Source organism: Embiotoca jacksoni, unplaced genomic scaffold (genome assembly GCF_022577435.1).
Source record: "Embiotoca jacksoni isolate LCO1_2020_lvr unplaced genomic scaffold, fEmbJac1.0.p SCAF_18, whole genome shotgun sequence".
Taxonomy (NCBI): domain Eukaryota; kingdom Metazoa; phylum Chordata; class Actinopteri; family Embiotocidae; genus Embiotoca; species Embiotoca jacksoni.
The window spans coordinates 24895-50076 of NW_027185318.1; the positions used below are offsets into that span (position 1 = coordinate 24895).

The 25182-nt window shown below is 41.3% G+C and overlaps 1 protein-coding gene across 3 annotated transcripts in view; it reads right to left on the bottom strand.

The window, feature by feature from the left end:
• ldlrap1b (low density lipoprotein receptor adaptor protein 1b) overlaps positions 1-24193 on the bottom strand; it is a 31971-nt gene extending 7778 nt beyond the window's left edge. For 2 of the 3 annotated variants that reach the window (XM_069151833.1, XM_069151834.1), the window contains exons 1-6: positions 23959-24193; positions 9604-9746; positions 8369-8481; positions 6635-6749; positions 4891-4963; positions 67-162 (exon numbers count right to left, since the gene is read on the bottom strand). In XM_069151833.1, coding sequence (XP_069007934.1) covers positions 67-162; positions 4891-4963; positions 6635-6749; positions 8369-8481; positions 9604-9746; positions 23959-24043 — 625 coding nt within the window. In that variant the 5' untranslated portion in view covers positions 24044-24193. Of the gene's footprint in view, positions 1-66; positions 163-4890; positions 4964-6634; positions 6750-8368; positions 8482-9603; positions 9747-20785; positions 21559-23958 lie in introns of those variants that run through there. The other variant, XM_069151835.1, reaches the window with a different exon arrangement.
• Between the last annotated feature and the right edge of the window lie 989 nt (positions 24194-25182).

Consider the following 25182-nt stretch of genomic DNA (forward strand, 5'->3'; position numbering starts at 1 on the left):
TTGCTGTGACAGAGGGCGCGAGAGAGAAAGAGTAAGAGAGATGTGGTAATGGGTGACATGACTCACCTCCTCCCTTCAGGCTGCCCAGGCTGGCTGAACTGTCTGACTGGGAGTTGCTGGCTCCTTCCCCAACTGAACCTGACTTCACTCGCTTCTCTTTCTCTGTGTACAAAGCCAAATGGTAGTGAAAGACAAACAGATGAAAAAAAAAAAAGAATCGCAGTTAGTGTAGAAAAAGCGAGCTGTGTTTCAGGAACTTGTAACCACAGGCTGAGAGCCCTTGCAGTGCATTGCTCAAGGAAGTGTTCTTTTTGTACTAGTTGAAAATGTGGGTATTGAATGTTTCACTAACCAAGAATATAATGCAGGTAAACAAATCAGCAGTAGTAAATAGGCAGATAAGGCTGAGGCCATTACTGACGCCATCTGCCTGCTGAATCCTACCTACAGCAGGGGGCCGGCCTGGGCTTTCACAGCAGTAAGTACAGCATTACAGAGTAGACATGATGAGTCAGATGGATGGGAGGCTCAGCTAACTCCAAACACTCTGTCTTGTTGCGGTTTTCCTCACAATGCAGTTCACCAAGTGGAACTGAAAAACGTTTACATCGGACCTCCTTCACAACAATATTTAGTATTGAAATCAAGTTTAGTCATCACAATTTCCCGTAACATCTTTCCTCACAGAATATATCTCCCTGGAACAGGTTAGGACTCCTAAAGAGCACTAAGTTTTGTCCAATATAAAAGTGATTTGCTAAGTTAAGAGAATTGATTAAATGTGTTCCCTCCTATTCCTAAAGGTATGACATAAGCATCACTGAAAATGTCTTGCTTTTTAGAAGTGATATTTAACACCAATATGCTTGATAAATATAGGCCCAGATTTTCAGCCTGATTTTAGCATCAGGCTCCTGCTTAATATGGAACCAAATTAAAAGATATGCCAGTTCAAAGCTTTCTCTAGTGTTTACAATGAATATTCTATGAACACAGATTAATGAACAAGGATGGGCACTGTAATATACAGAGGAATGTGGGTCTGAGAGAGAGTTGAGAGAGATAGAAAGAGGGAGAGGGAGTGAGTGTGAGAGAGGGCGAGACAGACAGACAGACAGACAGACGGACACTTTATTCAGGCCAACTGGGAAATTCATGTCAAGCGGCTTACAGGCAAAAAATATCAGGATCGAAAAGACAGAGAAATACAATAAAAAGTCAATTGTGGCCAAAAACAGGGCCAAGAACAAAAGGATTATCAAAGAAAAATCAACCCAAGTAGCCAAACCTACAGTGGGTACGGAAAGTATTCAGACCCCTTTAAATTTTTCACTCTTTGTTTCATTGCAGCCATTTGCTAAAATCAAAAAAGTTCATTTTATTTCTCATTAATGTACACTCAGCACCCCATCTTGACAGAAAAAAAACAGAAATGTAGAAATTTGTGCAAATTTATTAAAAAAGAAAAACTGAAATATCATATGGTCATAAGTATTCAGACCCTTTGCTCAGTATTGAGTAGAAGCACCCTTTTGAGCTCGTACAGCCATGAGTCTTCTTGGGAATGATGCAACAAGCTTTTCACACCTGGATTTGGGGATCCTCTGCCATTCTTCCTTGCAGATCCTCTCCAGTTCCGTCAGGTTGGATGGTGAACGTTGGTGGACAGCCATTTTCAGGTCTCTCCAGAGATGCTCAATTGGGTTTAGGTCAGAGCTCTGGCTGGGCCAGTCAAGAATGGTCACAGAGTTGTTCCGAAGCCACTCCTTTGTTATTTTAGCTGTGTGCTTAGGGTCATTGTCTTGTTGGAAGGTGAACCTTCGGCCCAGTCTGAGGTCCAGAGCACTCTGGAAGAGGTTTTCTTCCAGGATATCTCTGTACTTGGCCGCATTCATCTTTCCTTCAATTGCAACCGGTCGTCCTGTCCCTGCAGCTGAAAAACACCCCCATAGCATGATGCTGCTACCACCATGTTTCACTGTTGGGATTGTATTGGGCAGGTGATGAACAGTGCCTGGTTTTCTCCACACATACCGCTTAGAATTAACGCCAAAAAGTTCAATCTTGGTCTCATCAGACCAGAGAATCTTGTTTCTCATAGTCTGGGAGTCCTTCATGTGTTTTTTGGCAAACTCTATGCGGGCTTTCATATGTCTTGCACTGAGGAGAGGCTTCCGTCGGGCCACTCTGCCATAAAGCCCCGACTGGTGGAGGGCTGCAGTGATAGTTGACTTTGTGGAACTTTCTCCCATCTCCCTACTGCATCTCTGGAGCTCAGCCACAGTGATCTTTGGGTTCTTCTTTACCTCTCTCATCAAGACTCTTCTCCCACGATTGCTCAGTTTGGCTGGACGGCCAGGTCTAGGAAGAGTTCTGGTCGTCCCAAACTTCTTCCATTTAAGGATTATGGAGGCCACTGTGCTCTTAGGAACCTTGAATGCTGCAGAAATTATTTTGTAACCTTGGCCAGATCTGTGCCTTGCCACAATTCTGTCTCTGAGCTCCTTGGACAGTTCCTTCGACCTCATGATTCTCATTTGCTCTGACATGCACTGTGAGCTGTAAGGTCTTATATAGACAGCTGTGTGCCTTTCCTAATCAAGTCCAATCAGTTTAATTAAACATAGCTGGACTCCAATGAAGGAGTAGAACCATCTCAAGGAGGATCAGAAGAAATGGACAGCATGTGAGTTAAATATGAGTGTCACAGCAAAGGGTCTGAATACTTATGACCATGTGATATTTCAGTTTTTCTTTTTTAATAAATTTGCACAAATTTCTACATTTCTGTTTTTTTCTGTCAAGATGGGGTGCTGAGTGTACATTAATGAGAAATAAAATGAACTTTTTTGATTTTAGCAAATGGCTGCAATGAAACAAAGAGTGAAAAATTTAAAGGGGTCTGAATACTTTCCGTACTCACTGTATATAAACACCAATATCCTGGCTGTCCTGACCCAGCTAATGCACAGTCCAACAGAATGTGGGGGGAGAGCACAGACAGGAGAGGAATGTGTGTAAATGTGTGAACAATGTGGGTGGTGGAAGATAGTTTGTGAAAAACAAGCAAACTACAAACCGACGATATCCCGCTTCCTGCCATCGTCCTACAAGGTCTTGTAACTTTTAATAAAATGTGCTTTTTTTTTTTTTTTTTTTTAATATCCCTATCTCTCTGTCTTCTTATATTTCACAAGAGAACCTCATTACTTTTTTTGGACAATATTTTCCCCAACCAGAACATGGAGAACTGGGAGGAAAAACAAAACAAAACTTAAGGCACACTTGAGCATGAGGAGAGTTGAAAAGTTGTGAGATAAGAAAAAATGAGTTTGGGTGTGTTTGGGAAAAAGAGTAAGGTTAAAAATTGAGAAAGCTGTCTGCACTAAATTGAAATTTGTAATCTTCAGCTCAGATATACATGAAAAAAAAAAAAAAAAAAAAAAAAAGCAAATGAAGACGCTTGAGGCGAGGAATCTGTCCCACATTAAAACATTTCAAAACAAAACAATAGAAGAAGAATAGATCGAAATGTTGCAAGAGAGAAAGAGGCAGTTAAAATGTTCATGTAGTGCAAGCGTGCATTTCTAAAGGACTAAGTAAATAAGCACACATTTGCATCAGGCAGGATTGACGGCACTGACACTGCATCTTTAAAGGCGCTGAGCTCCCACTGGCACAGCACACAATCATTTCCCTTACACACTTCCCATCCCAACACCCCCGTCTGCCCCGCCTTTAATGTTTTCATGCACTCTCTACTCCGTATCGCCACCTCCCTCCGTCACTCTCCTCGTCTCCACTCTATACAGTACAACAGAATTGTGAACAGGAATGAAGATGGAGAGGAAACGACTCAACAGTGCATTCTGGGGATCAAGGGAAAACGAAGCCAGAATTTACACAATTTACGGATGTCCGCTAAACGCCTCACACCGAGTCGGTAAACACTACAATTTACAATGTTCCCCAAATGTCTCTCATTCAGTCCCATTATGATGATTATCAATTCACTAAATCAACCCATAGTTTCTCAATCCAGCAACAAGTGTGTTCACATAAAAGGGGTGGAGTTTGCGTCATCTGATCAATTACAAACATGGATTATATTAGCAGTAAAGCAGCATATTATACAAACTAAGAGCAAACCATAATATTAGACAAATGGAAGAAAGAAATTAAACTCATAATTCAGGCTAAAAGCTGGTGGTGTCAAGCAGACAAGGAAAAAAATACAAAATAAATATGCAAACATAATTCAAAGTGGTAAATTGACTCACTGTCATATCTTTTAAGTAAAAGTATGAGGCTTTACAGTTTTAATCAGTCTCTCTTATAGGATGATATCAGTATACAAAAGCACAATGAAATGGAATCGGTACTTTATATAAAAATCGTCAGGGTAAGCCAACGTGCTTTGCAGATCACTACTCTGCCTTCCACAGGACCGTCTTACGATCTGCTCACCGAGCTCCACAGAATTTTCTGTGATCGGTGATGCCATTTTAAATTAAATTTATGGGTTACTGGGCAGTACTTTCATACGTTTTGATCTGTTATATCGAACTCAAATAGCTCCGGAGTAGGTTAGATCTGCGCCGATTTATTCCGGGAAGAAGTGAACCACATTTGCATTACTGAAAACCTGCTATTAAACCTGAAGTTACCTTGCCAAACTCAAATCATGTTTTTTAGTTTAGGCCTTAGGAAGAAACAAGAAAATGTATCTTTTGATATTGACTGATAAACCTCAAAATCCAAAGAAAAATCATTGTAAGAACAAAGGTAAATTACATAAACAGTAAGAGTAGGAAATAACGACACTGAGGAGAAGGAGAGTCAAGAAGAGGAACAATTTCACACTCTGATGGTCGGGGATACAATGCATACCTTCCTTGGCAGCTTGCCAGAATTCAAATGCCACTCTGAACGCCTGAGCCACCGTTAGAGTTACTGCCTGGGCCTGTTAGGAGGGGGTGGAAAGACAGACAAGAGTGACAGATGAATAATACCTAAATGCATTTCATCCAAAGGAAGGATGATCCAGAAAGGCAAGGAGCTATGGCTCGGATACAAACAGGAACTAACCGTTCACAGATACTTGAAGAGAAAACCTGTGGCCTCCAAGACCAGTTGTTTATGTAACTGGGAGCATACATGGCCTTTCAGCCACAACTAAATTGGTTCGGGGAAGGAAGAGGAGGGAGTGGCTCACCCATTCAGCAAACCTCCAGGGATGGTGGGAATGCCAAGAGAGGGATGAGAGCTGTCTTCCCTCCTCACAAAAATGAACACCAAAGTGTTGATATATTCCTTAAATTCAAAAATGGCAAGTAGAAGGGGCAGTCACCGTTGTTTGAATTATTTTGGATACAGTTGATTTTAAACTCTAAGGGTCTGATTTACTAAAGGTTTGCGTGTGTAAAAGCACGTGAAAACTTCACTACACTCACAAAGAAATGTCCAAAATGATCTAATAACGACATGCAGTGAGGATTGCATCTTTCAAATGTTCAATTTAACACACTGCGGGGTGTAAATAGAAACATTTAGCACCGGTAATGATATTTACTAAAGCTGAAGGTACTTTATAGGAGAAGTGATTGTGTGTATTTTAGTACGAGTGAAGAGAACGTAATAATCAGATGCGCACATGAGAGACGGCTGCTCTTATTGTGGTTAGAAGGAGACGCAGGGAAGGAATGCTTTTTTCTACCCGTGTAAACATCTTTGAGACGTCAGAGGCAAAGATTATTCAGACATATCCGTCCAGCGATGTCATTTTTAAGTAACTGAATGAACTAAATGATGATTTACAGCCAACAACAAGGAGGAGCCACATAATAGAAGCAATGCCAAAACTTCTTGCGACTGTGCATTTTCTTGTCTCTTGTCATTGCAGTGTACTGTAGGTATCGCTGTTGGGATATCCCAATCCAGCATTTCAGATGTGCTATCCCAGGTACTGAATGCTTCTCGCATAACGGACAGGTAGGCTTCATAAGGTTCTCTAACACTCTAACTGAAAACAAGTCACCTGCTCATCACAGAATGAGCTGGACCTGCTGCTTAGTGTTTGTTAGAGGCATCTCGTCCACCGTTCCTCCTCCTGTTATTTGCAAACGTTTTATTAGAAGCTAATTTTTATTTTGCTATTCACTGAATGTCTTGCCATCTTCTCTTCATTTTATCTATTGATCTTTTTGTTTTTCCCACGGTATTGACTTTCTCACTGATAATCTCCCATATAGCGTTTCTTTTCGTTATCTTTTTATTTCTTTGCTGTTGTGAGACAATGTGCTTATTGGCGTTTTCCACTTGGACCTCTGATTCAATGGGATAACATTTCCTTTTCCTTTTACGGTAGTTCCATTTTCCATCAAAACTGTCCATGACTGGAATCACTTTAAAACACACAAAGCCCTCATTTAAATAGAGCTGTTAGTACCTGATATCAATGGAGAAATTACTCTTAGTAAAGCACCCACAAAACGGGGGCAGAATAAATGTAGAATAAAGATGCAATTTAGTACCCGTTAATTGAGATCTTAGTAAATCCAGCCCTTACAGAAGGTGAATATGTTCAACTTACAAAAATTACATAAAAACATGATTAGACTTCTTTGTGACTCACCATCTTTTTCTTAGGGCAGAGGAAGGCATGACACTCAAGAGTTTCATTGTGTTGGCTCTGGACAATGTAGGCAAAAACTTTGTCATGCATCTTGTCCGCAGTGCAATATGATATTCTGAAAAAAACGCACATACATTTTCATGACTTTGGTAAAAACAGACTCATCATAGATCAAATGAAACTGTATCTGCACTAAACCCTTAAAATAGTCCTGCAATCTGATTTAAGTTCTTTAATCTGGCATTTCTGTAAAAACTATTACAAAGAAATCCCTGGCATTCTTAAAGCCAGCTGCACTCACAATCTCACCACTATGCCGATGATCAAAAACACACCTCAGCTTTGTGCAGGTTCACACAGCAGAATAGGAATTTGAACGGAACACACGTGCAGTGGACATCTGTGCTGTTTCATCAAAGACAAGTCTTTCCTTTCAGTTATTACATTACACAACCATCGCGTCCAACCCTGGCACACACAGTGTTTTAAATCAGAGCTTTTAGATTGGGCCTCACCCCCGTAAAGTAGAGTACCAGCATAGACATAGGTGATTGATCCTGTCTTTTTACGGTTAGAAGGTCATCTTGATGTGAGATTCCTGTGTGTCGTGTGCGTTGTATTATTCCTGCTTGACCCTTTTAAATGAAGCCACAAAGCTCTACAAAAAGCTTTTCTTCACTATTTGATCATGATGTCATTACTCTTATAGCAAAGTGACAAGCACATTGGCCAGTTGGTGAGGGATACCAAAAACAATGGAGGAAGCCTTAAATGAATGTCATTTGTCCTTCCTTTCTCTTGTGGGATAGTTACACCCTCTGTTAACTAATGACTATAAAATAAAAAGGTGTGGGATAAATAAATAATACCATCGTGAAAATGTAACTCGGGTTCAGTCGGAAAGAAAACAGCCCAATGATGCAGAGACAAAATTTTTCAATATAGATAAATGATGTATGCTGGTGAAATTAACTCCATGTCGCACAATGTAAAATTAAACAGGTTGGAAGACTGAAACTTTTCTCTAAAATAGGTGGGCATCCCAAGGTGACACAGGAAAGGAAGGAAGACTACCTTTAAACAAACTGTTCAAGAAATCCTTGGGAATAAATTGGAACTTTGTCCTCAATCTGCCAGCTTTTAGAGAAAAAATATTTAACATAAGCCTATTCATGCTTGGAAAAATGATGGAAAGTCCCATCTCTTCTCAATATGTAGACTAATGAATGTAGAATTTTAAAAGTGTTTCAAACTCAACTCATGAGCTCCACGTCAGTGGAGGTTAGGCAACTTTCAGAATGAAGACTGGCAAGTAGGTGAGATCTGTAGCCATTTACTAGAGAAGACGAGTATGTGTGTGTGTGTGTGTGTGTGTGTGTGTGTGTGTGTGCGTGCGTGCGTGCGTGCGTCAGTGACACCTGAGGTAAAAGCTCAGTATACAGTTGTTGTGGTGCTCCCAAGAGTGTTGAGATTGATGAGACCGATTGCTGATGGACTGACTACTCTACTCTAACACACACAGAAACACTCCACTGCCTTGGAGCACCACACCAACAAACATTCACATGAGTGACAAATGAGAGCAAGAGGGGAATAACAACTTTTGATTAAATGTGGCTGATAAGGACAAGCTTATGGTGAAAGCGTTTTAAAATTAGGGTGACACGGTTGAGTGAAGGACACCGAACGTGAGAAATTTTAACAACTGCCAGGAGTTGAAAGAGGACGACTGACCTGTATATTGAGATATTTTCGATCAGCTGGTTTGAGGCACTGTCATAAAGGATGATTCCACGAGGAGAGACAGTTAATGTGACTTTCTGGAGTTTTTTCCCACTGGCTTTGGCCTGGAAAGAAGGGAATAACAAGATAAAGTGCGTGGAGACCACAAACAGAAAAGAGGGTATGTGAGTGAGATAACGAAAGAAAAATCAGTTTGCCAAGTGTCCGCTCTGTATTTATCTAAACTACAACTTTGTCGGTTAATTTTTAATTAGATCAGACAATTGAAAATCTATAAATCCAGTGGCTACGTTCAAATGTACAGCTTTTCATTTCAAATATGGCATTATAAAATAAAAACAATTTCCATCTCCGTGTCATCAGCAATGGCAAAACTTTTTGTTTTAGGGGTTCAAAAACGCTGGGGGGTGGGGTGGGGTGGACGCAAGGCATAAAAGTAGCAGAAGTAAAATGTCTTAAAACAAAAACACGAGTGTGGATGTATTAAAACTTTCCACATATCGTGGAATTAAGCTTAACACAGGAGTGCGGGTCCAAAAAGGGAACTCAAAAAAACAAAGTTTAATGCTTAAAGATTTGAGAGAACCTTCTAACCACTATCTGCAGAGCTGCTGGCTTGACTAACAGTCAGGAAAAAGATAGTTAAGAAAAAAGTTTTAAACAACAACAACAACAAACCTGTGTGGAAGAGTTTGAGAGACATGCAATCTTACATTTCAGACTCTACCTAACACACAAAATGACAGGTTCCAAAAAACATTCAGCAGTCTAACATTATTTTCAGAGGGACACCGAGGGTAGTCGACAGATTACGCCAATTCTGCTTCCCTCTCCATATATCACCATGTCCCAAGTTCCGCCATTCTGCAGCTGCTAACTTCATTATTTACTCAGCTGCCAGATCCAATAACATTAAGCCTTTTCTACCATGATAAAGCTGGCTGAGCCATACACTGAGCAACAGTGTCCATACTAATTGCATCCTCCTCTAAATGTCAAGCTTGGAGGAGAAAGTTCACAGAGGTGTCAGTCAGGTCATAAATGGAGAAAACTACTGGATGACTATGATTTCTAAGTGGCAGATGTGATGATGTGGGGGAAAATATAATGTATTTTTGGAGAGAAACTCATTTTCTGGGAATAGTTTTCTGAATGGAGGTGCATTAAGAAGAGATTTTAGGTGCCCTCTGTTTAAGCTATTTCAATATGTGTGTGTTGTCTCTCACCGTAGCCACTATCCTCTTCACAGCTGCTGCAGAAAGCTCCTCTCCTTTGGGCTGTTCAACCATCGTTACCCCCAGGTACTTGAGCTGGAACACCATTCCCTCCAGTAGGGTCTCTCTTGTGTCTGTCCAATTCTCTGGAAGCTCTGCCAGATGAGACACACGTCATGGAAACGTCAGTTCAGCAACTACACTGCTGTTTGTACTGCAAGGCAGGCTGAAAATCTTCTGTCAGACATATCGTCACATTGGGTGAGTGTAATGAGCATGCTTCTCCTACTCCTCCTTAAACAGGCAAAAACATGCTCTTCTAGGATGTATATTTCACTAGCTCAAATGATCTTACCAGTTTTCTCTTTGGTTGTAATTCTACTAATTTGGATTGCGTGGTAAAGTTGGGGAAAAGTTGCAGGGAAAGTAAGTGAAGGGACAGACTGCAAAGACAACTTTTTACAGTGTTAGCTCATGTATGACCTTTACATTTGCATCACTGAGCTAAGAATCCATTTCTCAGAAAAAATAAACATTCAACAATGTTAAAAGAAACAACAGAAGGCTGTTTAACAACAGTAACTGCTGCTCTGAAAGCTACAGAAAAAGGTTTTATCACCTACTGTAAGTTGCGGCTACATTTCCTGTCCAGGTAGCTGCAAACAACACATTCCTTTGCTCTGCTAACATGAACCAAGAAGCAGCAAGAATATGAGCACTGAGATATGTATTTTTGGCTAAAATCTTTTTTTAAATCACATAAAAGAGTCTGTGAGGATTCTGGATGCATATATGCTGCAAACACTAAACAACATGCTAGCTGCTTTAGAGTTAAGACTTTAAATGAAGCTGGAATTGTTTTGAGGAAATGTTGAGTCACTGACTGTAGCTTAGTTTGTGGGGATAGATTTGTGAAAAAAGAACTGGTACCTCTTATTTTAGTTTTTGTTGTGTTTTATTAGAACTCAAACATGAAAATAAAATCACAAATCTCTGAAATCTGTTCAGCATCTGCTCTCCACCTCTGCAGCTGGGACATTTCAGTTTCCCTGACTGGGTCAAATAAGGTGTATCTTTTACACATAATGAAACAGTGTCTTACTTTTCTCTCATTCATCACCATGCAGAAGAAGGCAGCAAAGGCTAACCTATAATATGTCTTTCTTCTCCTGCCAAACCAAGCCAAATGAGGGTGGTAACAGCAGAGAATGGTTTTTAATGGTCTAAATGCAGCTCTAACCAAACGCATATTTAAGTAATGGGTGAGTCTGACAGTGAACACCCACTTGAAGGTCAAGGTCTTTAAGCGTCTCAGTGTGGGAAACGGATCACGTTGTCATCATCTGCTAATCCTGCACTTACATTAGTGTCCGGATAAGTAACACCCGAACTGTAATAGCATCTTCGGTAAGAAATCACCAGATGCTATTAATGACCTAAATCAGGTTACCAAGTGGCCCAAGTAGACAGTAAATGTCCATTATGAGGGCAATCGCTTAAAACATTTGCAGGCAGTTACACAAATATGACAGGCTTAACCTCAGCTAGCATGTCATCGCTAATCTTTAGTGCTTGCTTGTGTTTGCAAAAATGACAGTGAACCCTCAGTCCCGAGATGTTCAGTGTTTACAAGAGGCAACACCGCTAACAGGGCGGCTCCGCTGAGTTTCAACAAATTGTCAGATGGGATTTAAAAATGAACTGAGTGATTCAAGGCTGAGAAATGATGTCGGTTTCATAATTTGCACGGCTGAAATAGCAGGCTTGTGGTGGTCCAGCAGAGACTTTAAAAGAAAAACCCTTGTTCTTCAGCTGCCCATACTCATGGTTGTTGAAGTTAAGTGTCTGAGGATGACCAGCAGTTCACCCTTACTGCAGAGACTTAGGAATCTCCTATCACTCGAGAAGCGGAGACAGTTACTGTAGGACTAGACCTAATAGATGATTTCTACAAAAAGTGATATGACAGCAGTTCAAATGAGCAACTCGTGAACTTTCTTGGCCACATTGGAGCTCTGGTTGGTCAGTGGGATCTGCTCGCATGGGGGACACTGCCTGGAAATAAGCCATAAAGAGCAGGCGATGTAGCACTGATGTTTGCTGTGTAGAAGGGGATAGCATTGGGGCGTGAGCTGGAAGACCAACATCGGTGAGTATAACAAGTGTGAGAGTTTCATTGGCCAATTATCTTCAAAAGATGGTGCGGACAATAAACCGGCGAAGTTCATTGATTTTTTTTTTTTTCGGTTCCTGCTTGGCGTGTCTTGACAGGCCGAGGTGCTCTGTTCCCTGATCCTTCAGAAAATGTCTGACGAAAGAAAACTTTTGTGTCAACACACACACACACACACACACACACACACACACACACACACACACACACACACTAACAATTTAACCACACTTTCACATGGACACACAAGCTGGAGGAGTGAAATATATGTTAAAGAAGACAAATATCTGCAAAAACACAATTCCCATGCGAGTTCTTCAGATAACCGTATACAGTTGTAGATGAATTTGTTACATTTGACATTTTGTTGAAAAAAAAAATGCTTCATCCTTCCTAAAAAGTAATGAAATTAAAAGCATTTTTTTTCTCATGTATACCTGCATGCCTTTGGTATGTCATAAAGCTAAGAAAGTGTTAAAAAAAAGATAAACAATTGCTTCTTCTACAAAGATTATAGTAAAATGGCCATGACAGATTTTTTTTTTTGGTGCCCCAAGAAAAAAACAGAAATAATTGGATCATACTGACATTTTAAACTGTCTTCCTTAATTAGTATCGCATGTCTTTAAGAGTGTAATCTGCCTCTTTAAATGGAAAAAAAAAATGGTTCCTCTGCATTTTGGTATTATTGTGTGCACCACACTGAACATGGACCAAAAGGCAGAGAGCTGACTGAGAAGATCAGAAAGAAAATTATAGAAAATAATGTTAAAGGCAAGGACTAAAAGATAATCTCCAAGCACCTTGGTGTTCCAACTAACTGACAACTTTAAGGTCCATGGTACTGTAGTCAATCTGCCTGGATGTTGCTGCATGAGGGAAATCGATCCCAGATTGAACAGATGGATGTGAATGGTAGACTGTAGGAGCTTCAAGCAGCTCCTCGATTATTGAAATTAAAATGTTTATAAAAAAAACAAAAAAACAAAACTGGAATTTGCAAAAATGCATATTGACAAGCCCCAATGCTTCTTATAGAGTTGCCTTCTATAAGTCCTGCTCTGAAGCCTATCCCACTTCTGGGGAAAGAGATGAAATATGCGTTCTGGAGAAGGCAGCCTTCAAACCTGAGACAGTTTCCTCTGTAAGAGTGGACCACCTTCAAAAAAAAAAAAATTTTTTTTAGTAAATATGGAACTAATAATGCCGCTAGCCAATTACTTTTATCAATTTCAAAATTATTTGTGAGAAATTTGAGGGTTTTTGTTGTTTTCAACATTGTTTTGTACCAACAAATTCATCCACATCTTGAAATCCCAGTGATAAATCACCGGTGCTTTCCCGAGTAGTTTTGTGTTACCTGTATCGCTGCATGTTCCTCTTCCAGCACCAGACTAGTAACTAGGGATGAGACAATTACTAAAACAAGTCTCCGGTACGGATAATGTACTTTTGACGAGTACGAGTATCATCAGAGTAATTGTGTAAATATCCGTGCTGATGAAGCCCTCTAACACACACTAGCTGTATGCACACATCTACACACAGAGCCCCGCCAGAGACTGCAGCTCTGAGACACGCCGTCAGCCTGCTCCGTCTCTACAGCGATCAACTACAACTGCCGACTCTTCTGGTTCACTTCTGGCATTGGCTCATTTTAATTAGGTTTGTATAAAATATCTTCAGCCGAGTTACTCGGAGAACTTTGTTCTTACTGGACGAGTCACAAGTTACAGCTCGTGACTCACTGGTTCCCATTTCTGACTGTTTGTTTTCCTTTTGTTCCATCGGCTCACTCCTGCCTTGTTAAGATATCTTCACTCAGCTGACTGCTTTCAGTGAAAAATGTTGTGCAAGGCTGAATGCATATTTCAATGTGGACTGTCTGCATAAATCACCCAGCTTCCCACCGTCAGTTTATTTAATAAGATAATAAAACAAGGCTCACGTTCTACCCCTCGCTCCTACACACACACAAACAAATTACTTGCTAAAATACATGGTAAAGTATACTATCATTTGTATTTTATTTTTTATATGACTTGTCAAATTTTTTTTCTCACTATAGCTCAACATTAACAATAAATATAGCAACTTTTATCACACACAAAAAAAAAAAAAAAACTTGTTCCGTATATAGTTCTCTTATTCTTATAAACATTGCTCTGAAGCTCAATTCTGGGGATGTTCTATAAAGAGTTTTCTAATTAATAATTATAAATACATCAATTTGTAACTTCCGGTTACCTCGCACTCACACTCACAGTCTAAGCACCGCCCACTTCCGGATTAAACCCCGCCCATCTGAGTACAAATACAGACACAGATAATTTAACAGATACAGATAATACAAAACGGCTCAGGCTAGACACAAACGTATTTCACCACTTGGCTGTTGCTAGAATGTCTGAATTAATCTTCATCTTCGCTCCAATAGTCTTCTGCTTTCAAAATGTCAATATTCTGTCCTCACAATGAGTCTTCCTTTTTGGTGATCAGAGATGTGGCATCAGGCTGAATCTCCACATCTTTTTCAGGGTCAATCAGAGAGAAGACATCTGACTGACAGATCTGGGTCGGATTGTGTCATGAATGATGGTCCAGAAAACCAGTTTGTGTTAAAGTTGGGAGGCGTGACCGGGCCGGATCAATGATCTTGTTCTCTGCAGAGATGAAGTGCCACTGCTCAGGATGTGTAGATTTTCGGATGCGAGTCACCCTGTTGGCAACATATGTGTAGAACCTCCTGGTGCTGTTGTATAAGTAGCCGAGGACTGTTTAACTGTCTGTGTAGAATTTGACAGCATCCATGTCAATGTCATTCTCATCCCTTAACAGGTCATACAGTTCCAGAGCCAGAACCGCAGCATCAGAAAAGATGCCCAGCTCTCTTCTCTGGGCGGAGGACTCTGAAAATGGAACATAGCGCCTTGCTATCTGAAGATGGTGGAGATGTTTTAAGGATTCTTTCCACCTGTTCCACCCATCTTCTTTTTCTAAAGGGAGAGGTTCATCCCAGTCAGTTTGCTCATCTGACAGGTCACCAGGCAGAGCTTCTTTTTTTCTTGCATCATTATGGGAGCCGCAAACCCTGAAGGGTTATACAAACTGTTGACAGTGGCTACAACTCCTTCTCAAATTTATGGCCTTTCCTCTTTTCCCAAATATTTGACCAAACTTCACCAAAATATATGACGACACAGCCAACATCATCAAAATGATGTCATTTTTTTTTTTTTTTTAATGTTATGACATTTTGACTATTGAGAGCATTTTCAGTTTAAATAAACAAAAATAGCCCAGTTTTGCACACGTGATGTCATTGCCTCAACTCAAGCATGCCTGCATCAATGGCGCAATCTGTAAGTCAGCCTCTCCGGGGTCTGAAAGGTTCATGGTTGAGGTCCCCTGATGGACAACCAGAGCTTGTTGTTAACTTTACATCCATCTTGTCAATTTAAAAACAAAACAAGCATTCAACTGCTGACAATTTGCTCAAACCCTGATCGTTGCTGCTTGCAACTGTATTTGTTCATTACTTTTATACAAAGGGTATATGTATGCAAATACATGGTGGGACCAGACAGAGCAGATCTTCTCTTCTCATTACCGTCACTGTCACTGGCTGTTGACAAGGAGAGAGATAGTGATCCTCTCTGACCCTCCCTTTTCCAAACCACCACTTCGTTTCCTCTGTGTTGGCTTTGACCAAAATACCAACAACTACATCAACCTGCCATTCTTTGTCTCTTAATTCTGCACAGGCTTCACACTCAAATCACTTTTGATTAAAGTTCCCAAAACCTCTGTACTGTCTTGCCTCTCCAAGTCTACTGTTGCATCAAAAGGGTCACATTCTTTGTAGTTTTAGCCTCATTAAAACTTCATGAAAAATCCCAGCTTATGCATAGACACAAACTATTGAATCTTAAAGGAGTGACAAAGGTCCCCTTACTTAAAAGTACACTGTACTTATACTTGTATACCTTTCCATATCACAGGAAATTTTGAGAGAATAGAGGTAATGAAAAAGGTGGAATGATACGGCGCGGGTCCAGTTTTAATAATTCTTTTAGTATTTGATATGCAGAGTAGGCTACTTTTCTTATAAAATTGAAATACTGTGAAATACCACAGGTTTTAGGAAATTGGAATACGTGTTAAACATTTTTACATTCTTATGCATTGTATAATAGCATCAAACACATTATTTGTGCAGATATCATATTGATTTAATGACCTGTTATTCCACTCATTGACAGGAACATTTGACCCAGAAGTCTTGACATTTTTGTAATTTTTAGCACGGCTGTTTTATACATTATTCTCAGGTGACAGAGATTATAAAGGAACTTCAATTCAGATTAGGGTCAACAGCAGACAGAGGACCTGCAATGCAAAACTGACAACGCGAATGACCGGAGATCATAACAAGAAGGCTTCAAGTGGATCAGTTAATACATCTTGAATGTAATTAGGAGAAATTTGACTGTTCCATTTACTGTTATTGGCGCTCTTGGATGAAATGCTTTGGATCTTCAAACAGGTCAAATATGACCATGAATCTCAACCAGATCAAGTAAACTGAAAATTGTATTTCCTCAATTGGAGAAATAAGTGGCGGAGCGTTGCTCCGGCAGCGGGGTGTCGTTTCACAGATCCTATTTGCCGTGCGAATGCAAACAGCAAAAGACCCGAGAACCTATTTAGTTCTGGGAGAAACTCTCTGATGGGTTGTTTCCCTCAAGAAAATCCTGAGAACTGTTTGGTCCAAAAACGCTCTGCGTCTGCTGCTGGCTGAGATTGCAGCTCCCCTCCTAAAGCAGCCGCTGCTCTCTACCTGGATACCTGGAGGCAGTTAGGAAAGAGGAGTGAAAATAATAATAATGATGATGACTGATGTCTGCTCTTCATTATCTCTCAATTTCAGACACTATATTGATGTCAAGAATATTAGCAAGATATTATTGAGTTTAAAGTGGCATTTCTGTTGTAAAAATTTCAGATGCTGGTGTAAAAACAATATTTTATTTTTTAAATATTAATATTTTTAAAAGGACCAATACAAGCACTGATAAAGAACCAGACTGATGAGACCTGATAAAAGTATGGATAAGATCAAATTAAGATTTTAACCATACCCGTCCCAACTGCTGTGAAGTCCAAAATTCAGTGAAAATGCGTAGTTTTTCATCAAATAACTGTTGCCTCCTAACTGTAGTGTTGAAACACTCAATTACAGCTGTTAGATATTCAAACACGTTTGTCAAGCATTGGGAATTGAGAGACAGGGAGGAGAGTAACAGCAACATGACACTTAAGTTCAAACAAAAAGATTTGCAGGTCAACAGTCAAAGCTCACCACCACCCCACAGCAGCACATGCAGCAGGTCCAAGAGACGAGCCTGCTGCGCCAACACTTCCCCCTTTGTAAAGATTTGAAAGGAGCTTTGGAGCTCCGAGAACTCCACATGGTGTAATGTGTGCGAGGAGAGATCCCTGTGCATTCATCTGAGCCCTCCAGATCCAAACTGTGACTGACTCGTTGTTTTTACTCTGGCATAACACACTCCGAGATGCCTTTTCCTGACCAAGATGGGAAATGAGGGAATCTTGACCTTAGCATATATTGGTTTAAAACACATCTGCAGCCACAAAGGAGGAAAAAAGCATCGGAATCTAGCAAATAACAGCGTCTCAATACTGGCTTTGGTTGCAGATATGCAGACATTTTCCTGGGTCATTGGGAGAGGCTGTCTTGTTGGAAGCCTTTCATATGGTCCTCCCAGAGCATCACTGTGTAACTATGGGGAAAGTTAACACTAACTGCTAGGCAGAGAGACTTGGTGTGTCCATGTACAAATCAAAGTCTACAGCCAACCGCAACAAATTAACATGGACGGGAACAACCGGATGTCCAAGACAAGTCTCTGGCATTTGGATGCAAGCAGAAGACAAAAAACAAAAACAATTATATTTCTTAGTGAACAAATACAATAAAAAAAAAAAGAAAAAAGACCAAAACCAACATTGTGTTCATGTCTTGCAGTGCTCTGACTTTACTGCCCTATTCAGCACAAAAAATATCACTCAGTTTTTTGAAGAATCACCTGGCCATTGTAGTTTTTAGAAAGCATGCAAAGTAATGTTGTTTGGAACTATTTTCAGCCACAAATTTATACATACTTGGTGCAGTAGTGACTATTTCAGAAGCAAGATAGTTTATGTAAGATTGACTCGATAAGCTGCAGTCCAAGTTTTCATTGTAATGAACAAACATGTCAAACATGTGCAAACTTTATCATTTATGCGTTTCATTTTTATAGTTTTATGTTCCAGAGCACTAATATATACACTTTAGATCCAGTTTTGACTAAAAAGATAACGCTTGTTTGTTTGTTTGATCGGCTCACTGTTGGTTTTGGTCTTTTTATGTAATTTATTGATAAAAACAAAGAATACACACCACTGGCAGTAGCTTTGAGACAAATCATAAATAGACCTGGAAAACAAAGACAATGTCTAAAACATTGGGAAATATTCCCCAATTATTGTGACAAGTTCAACTGTCATCAATTACAAACCAAAATTTGCCCATGCATCCCTCGCTATTTCAGGCCTCAACCGACCTACGCCTGTGGTGAGATGATTTCTTATCTCACAACAACAAAACATGTACACAAGACGACCCATTCCAGCATTATTAGATTCCAATCACGACACTTAGAGCTAAATTAGAAACTGCAGACTCAGAGAAGGGAATAAACCTGAAGGTGTACACAGAGATGAAGCAAAAAGCTCATTGAGGGAAAGATATACAAAACCTCTAACTATGTCACTAAAAAGTTCTACATTTCTATTGCAGACTGCAGTTAAATTTCAAGTAAGCAGGTTACATACTGCACATCTGTACACCTATTTGTTTTGTTTAGCTTGGTGATCTCAGTGAAAGTCAAAGATGAGCACAATCACATCACATCACATATTTCTAATTTCTGCCCCATTTTCATTCAGAGCAGCAGAAACAAGCACTGGGGAAACTGAAAGATATAGATGAAAAGACAACATCCGAAAAATACTAGTTTAAAGACGGCATTAAATAAGAAAGGACAAGAGACTGAAGTGGATTTTTATTTTCAGAGATTCATGGAGCTAAAACCAAGAGCATCACCTTTCTTTTGCCCAAGTTCTGCCTGCCCAGAGTTTCGCTTGCACCTTGCAGGACCGCGCCCAGCTAAAGGCAAAACTGTTAATGTTGTCTTGATTTAGAATAGAAGTAAACCTACTGTTTAAAAACAACATACTATTCTTTGTCAGGTCCATCAATGAATGGTCTGAAATCTATGGTTTTGAAACATTTAAAGTCGTCAAAGTTTTATTAGATATAATAGTAGCATTTCTTTGTACGATTGATCTGAAATTTACAAGGTTTCCTTGATTAATCTTTCAATATTTGCACCGTTATTCATTCTATTTTATCATGTTTTTTTTAAACATAAAGTAGAAATTCAGACAGTAATCCTAAAATGGATAGCTATACTATAAAGTTTGTTTATTTTGGGATGTAAAATTCACTGTCAAAGGTGATCAAATAAAATGTGTGCTCATAAAACCATTTGATTTCTGTCAGTTTGATTTGAAGTATCATTACTGAATGTTAGAGGGTTCATGCATTATTCTGTAGAACTGATTGTTGCTGCTGAGATATACATCCCCAATTATTTCAGCTTAGGTCAGGATCAAATGTATGATATTCACATGGTCAAGGCCAAACAGCCCAAGTATGAGGTGCATCTCGCATTGTGCATGCGATCCTCGACGGGCAGGCAGAACCCTGCGTCACACCGGAACCGCAACGGTTTTTAACAGTTTCCTTCTGTATCAGATAAATGAGCACAATAAACATTTATGTAGAAAAATAATAGTGAGAGAATAATGTTCTCAATTGTAAGCAAAAAATTGTGATGCTCTTTTTATTCACAATTGTGCAGCTCAAATCCTCATTCTTTAACAACAGAGGGTCATTATGGAGAAAAGCTGTGAGAAAGCATTGTTAAGACGAGAAAAACTGAGTGTTAGTCAAAGGAAAAAAAGTGTGTTAGTTTACATTGGAAAGATTGTCACTGTCTGTCTGTGCCTGGTACAAAGACTCTGGGATGAGCCCCCCCCTTCCCCCTCCTCCCCCCATTAACAGCACTTTCTATGGAAAATGTTTTACACATCAATGGAAACCAAGGAAAAGTCTCCCTGAGTGGGATACAGAAATTAAAGCAGACAAATGACCAGGGAGATAAATTATGGACCAATTCAAGAAAGAAGCAGTCGATACAAAGTTAAATAAGAACTTGAGCACCAGGATGCTTCTTTGCTTTCATCGTATTGACAATATGGACCAAAAATCATATATCATCATATATTTAGTGATTGGGACTTTGGGAATTATTCAATCAAGAGTAGCGGGGGGGGGGGGGGGGGGGGGGGGGGGGGGGCGCAGCAATCATGCAGTGTAACGACGACGGAAATTCAACTTTGATTGTCTGTGCAACTCTTCATCACACAGAAAAGTCACCAACATTTTGTGAAACCTGAAGTCTTGCAGTTTCAGAGGAAACGTGTTACATCTGCACGACGAGGACTCGCTGAGCTTTTCAACCGACACAAACAGGAAAGAATCTGAACGCACTTTACGTTCATCAGCCTCTACAGATTACAATCAAAATAAAATACAAAGACAGGGTTTCCTTCCCAGATTGAGAATACACTGCTGCAAAACATGACTGAATTGAAAAAGCTAAGCCCCCCCCCCCCCCATACACACACATTTAGCTGTGATAGACTTATATGCTAGCTCTACCTGCAGAGTTTGCACTGCGCCTCATCTTCATTTATGTTTTAATAAGTTCAACACAGAACTTTTTCACATCCATAGTCATCTTTGCATGTTTCTTTTTTTGCACCACGACATCTAATCTACCAGCGCAATTTTGATTCATCAGACCACAGGACAGTTTTTCACTTTACCTCAGTCCATCTTCAATGAGCTCGTGCCCAGAGGAAGTTAGCCTGGTGCGAACCATACCGAGTTTTACTGCATGAATACGAGTCTGGCGATGTTCCATAGGAAATCTTTTGCATCCTTCTGGGCTTCGACCTCGGCTTCATTTTAACCAATCAGCATGCGCTGAAACCCGCTGACACGCTGCAACTACCAGGCGCCGTGTCCTCCAAAGCTTTGACCGCTGAGAACAGAGTTTAAGTTGTTTTCAGTGAATGGCAGCAGCGTGACGAGGTGCTGAGTGTTAATTCTGCAAAGAGCTGAAAGATCTGCGTTTTTTTTCCTGGTCATTTTTCCAGTCACCGAGAGTTCAAAAATGTAAACGCTGCACTTGTCAGCAGCCACAGTAAAGGAGGGGCGAGACAAATGGCGTTAACCACCGATATCGGTCGGTGATCGGTCCGCCCTTCACAGCGGCTCTGCAACGCTAACACGAGCCGAGTTTCCAGACCGTAATCACAGCAAAGACAACTGCAGGATGTTCTTTCTCTCTATAATTTCAGAAATCTTTGTGTCTGTTTGTCCTTTGCATATCTCGACAACCGTTCATCCCACCAGCTTCAAACGTGAATTTCAAAGCGTTGCTCTGATGTCGTTTCACTGTTCATGTTGACGGCGCGAATGCAAACAGCAAAAGGGCCGAGAACCTATTTAGTTCTGGGAGGAAACTCCGTTTCTGGGGGGGTCGTTCCCCTCAACAAAGTCCTGAGAACTATTTGGTCCAAAAACACCTTTGGTGTCTGTTATAGAGTGAATGGAATTGCTTGTGTCTGTTATTTTACATTATTAATTCAAAAGTAGACATGTTTATTTAACGTCATCCCTAACTTCTACCAATGCGGTCATGTTGTGTGAATAATGCACAAAATTCTAATTAGTAACAACTGTGATCTCCAGTATCAATATCATCAACAACGGATATAATATATATTTTATATATATTTTATACACATGTAGTGATCGCAGGTCACATGTTTCAGATCCTACACTTCTACATCTACAAGAATCAAGTGATCCAAATACTTCAATACCAGTATTGGATTTTCTGCGTCCACACTTCTGAGACTGGCAAAGAAAAAAGCAGGACTTTCATGACTTAAAAAAAAAAAAGGTTGACGCTTTGTACAATTATCCCCCTAAGAAATGGGAACTATTTGGAAGTAATGAACGGGCAGTGATCGAAAACAATAAAGAGTGGCGATAGATGCCCACCAAGTCTCCAGACTTCTCCTACATTCATTGACGCTCTACATCTAGAAATGTTCCATCTTTAAGAGGCACATTATTTTAGGAATTGTTTATGTTTCTTCTGTCATCGACCTGCTGCACTCAGTAGATGAGAAAAGAACATTTCATCCATGACAACGAAGCACAGTTGAGTCTGTATTTACATCTTATGTTGAAAGAGGCCGAGAGGCACGAGAGCACGGGAGCCATGAAGCCAGGCATCACGTGGTGCCCGATGAACTGGACCTCTGAGATTTAAAGAATCCGCAACCACTCCTTAATACAACACCTCATTTTGGGTTTCACATTGTGTATCGCCTAGCAACAGTGCATTGCTAGGGCAGCTCAGGCTTGCCAGGAAGACCCTCATACTTCTTTCCCTGCTTCTCCAGTTCGGATCGGATCGGGTTCGGATCAGATCAGGTTCGGATCAGATCGGGGTTCGGATCAGACCGGGGTTCGGATCAGATCAGGGTTCGGATCAGACCGGTTCGGATCAGACCGGGTTCGGATCAGATCAGGGTTCAGATCGGGGTTCGGATCAGACCGGGTTAGGATTAGACCAGGGTTCGGATCAGACCGGGTTAGGATCAGACCAGGGTTCAGATCAGACCGGGTTAGGATCAGACCAGGGTTCAGATCGGGGTTCGGATTAGACCAGGGTTCGGATTAGACCAGGGTTCGGATCAGACCAGGGTTCGGATTAGACCAGGTTTCGGATCAGACCAGGTTCGGATTAGACCAGGGTTCGGATTAGACCAGGGTTCGGATCAGACCAGGGTTCGGATCGGGGTTCGGATTAGATCAGGGTTCAGATCGGGGTTCGGATTAGACCAGGGTTCGGATCAGACCAGGGTTCGGATTAGACCAGGGTTCAGATCGGGGTTCGGATTAGATCAGGGTTCGGATCAGACCAGGGTTCGGATTAGATCAGGGTTCAGATCGGGGTTCGGATTAGACCAGGGTTAGGATCAGACCAGGGTTCGGATCAGACCGGGTTAGGATCAGACCAGGGTTCAGATCGGGGTTCGGATTAGACCAGGGTTCGGATCAGACCAGGGTTCGGATTAGACCAGGGTTCGGGTCAGACCAGGGTTCGGATCGGGGTTCGGATTAGATCAGGGTTCAGATCGGGGTTCGGATTAGACCAGGGTTCGGATCAGACCAGGGTTCGGATTAGACCAGGGTTCAGATCGGGGTTCGGATTAGATCAGGGTTCGGATCAGACCAGGGTTCGGATCGGGGTTCGGATTAGATCAGGGTTCAGATCGGGGTTCGGATTAGACCAGGGTTCGGATCAGACCAGGGTTCGGATTAGACCAGGGTTCAGATCGGGGTTCGGATTAGATCGGGGTTCGGATCAGACCAGGGTTCAGATCGGGGTTCGGATTAGATCAGGGTTCGGATTAGACCAGGGTTCGGATCAGACCAGGGTTCGGATTAGACCAGGGTTCGGATTAGATCAGGGTTCGGATCAGACCAGGGTTCGGATTAGACCAGGGTTCGGATCAGACCAGGGTTCGGATCAGACCAGGGTTCGGATCAGGTTCGGGCGCTCAACTCTCCGGAGAGCCCCTGTTGGACATTTTAAACCGGGTCTGTGTACCGAGTGACGTGGCAGACGGTATGAGGAGTTCTCCAACTTAGAACCGTCGGAAGTGGAACCTGTTACTCAGGAGTCCGTTTACAAGCTGCTGTTAGTCTGAGTGTCAAGTTCAACAGCAGAACGAACCGATTCCGACTTTACATCCAGTTCTAATGAGAAAGTCCTCGTTTGTCGAGCTGATCGTTCCAACATCTGCTCCCCGACAGCAGCAGCTCGCGGCCGGTTGTAAAGTGGAGTAAACGCCGGTAGTCGTGTTAGCTACTGGAGGCTAGCTTGGGTTAGCCACATTAGCGGCTGAACACTTACTTCGGTGTCTGCCCGCAGCCCACGACTGTTTGGCGACGCTGGGGCTCCGGATAATGGCTCTTCCGGCGGATTTCAAAGCGTCCATATCGTAATCCAAAAGTGGGGCAAAGAGCCCGACGTGCTCCTCTTCGTATCCGTCGGAACACCTGGTCGGCGTGAACCAGCTTCAGTCCAAACTTTGTTTGTGTTGTTCCTCCCGTCGGCAGCAGCTTCCAGCACACGGCGGGTTCTCATGTTCGTCCCCGGGGCGGTGTTACGTATGCAAATCAACCGGATAATGCGCGTGAAGCCCGTTTGTGGAGTCACGCGAGCAGCTTGTTGCAGCAGCTCGTGCTGCAGTTGTTCATTAATATGCTCTCAGACGCCGTCTGTTCATAAATCAGAAGGAAATCCCATCGTGACCCGGTGCAGGTTGGAGGGGGAAGCCCACCAATTCAACAGACTCACCTTGGCAGGTGAATATGATTACAGATTAAATTTACATATTGCATCATACAGTAACTCTTGAGCGGATTGTGATTTTTGTTTATAATTGTTCATTATGGAGATTTCGCTCACCTATTAACTGAACGAGCGTTATCCTTTCGATGTTTGTTTCAGGTGCTCTCTGATACAGTAAATGTAATGATTTTATTTTCAAGTGAGAGTTATTAAAAGTGCATAGAAGTAGTTGCATGTGTCAGTGGGTCATCGTCCACAGAAAAATGAGGTTCCTTGTGGACAAACACAAAAGAGGAATGTTAAGGAGACCTATACTGGAGGCAAAGATGGCTCATTTCACAGCCCTGAAGAGGCATGCGTGTTATACTGAACATGATTAAAAATAAATACAAAATGAAAAAAACAAAAAACCTAATAATGATAATAATCATTGTTAAAATGAGAAATTATATATAACACTCTTTCATGTTTCCATCACTGACTGAAATCTCAACCCTAAACCCTGACCCTGAGAGAGCAGAGCAAAGAAATTCCATAATGGTGATGAAATGTTGATAAAGGCATCGTGGAGAAAAACGCTTGAAAGCTCACTTTGAGCACCAGACCAGCATTTCCCCTCTGCCAGTATTTAAGTGGAGCACACTTCAGTCCACATTTACCACCACCCCAGTGGTGCTGGATAGAAGTGTGACAGCACTATGTTTGGACTGGCCGTGAACAGTCATTTTTCATGAACATCATAAATTACTTTAGCCAGAGATAAATGGGATTTTATGGTCTCGA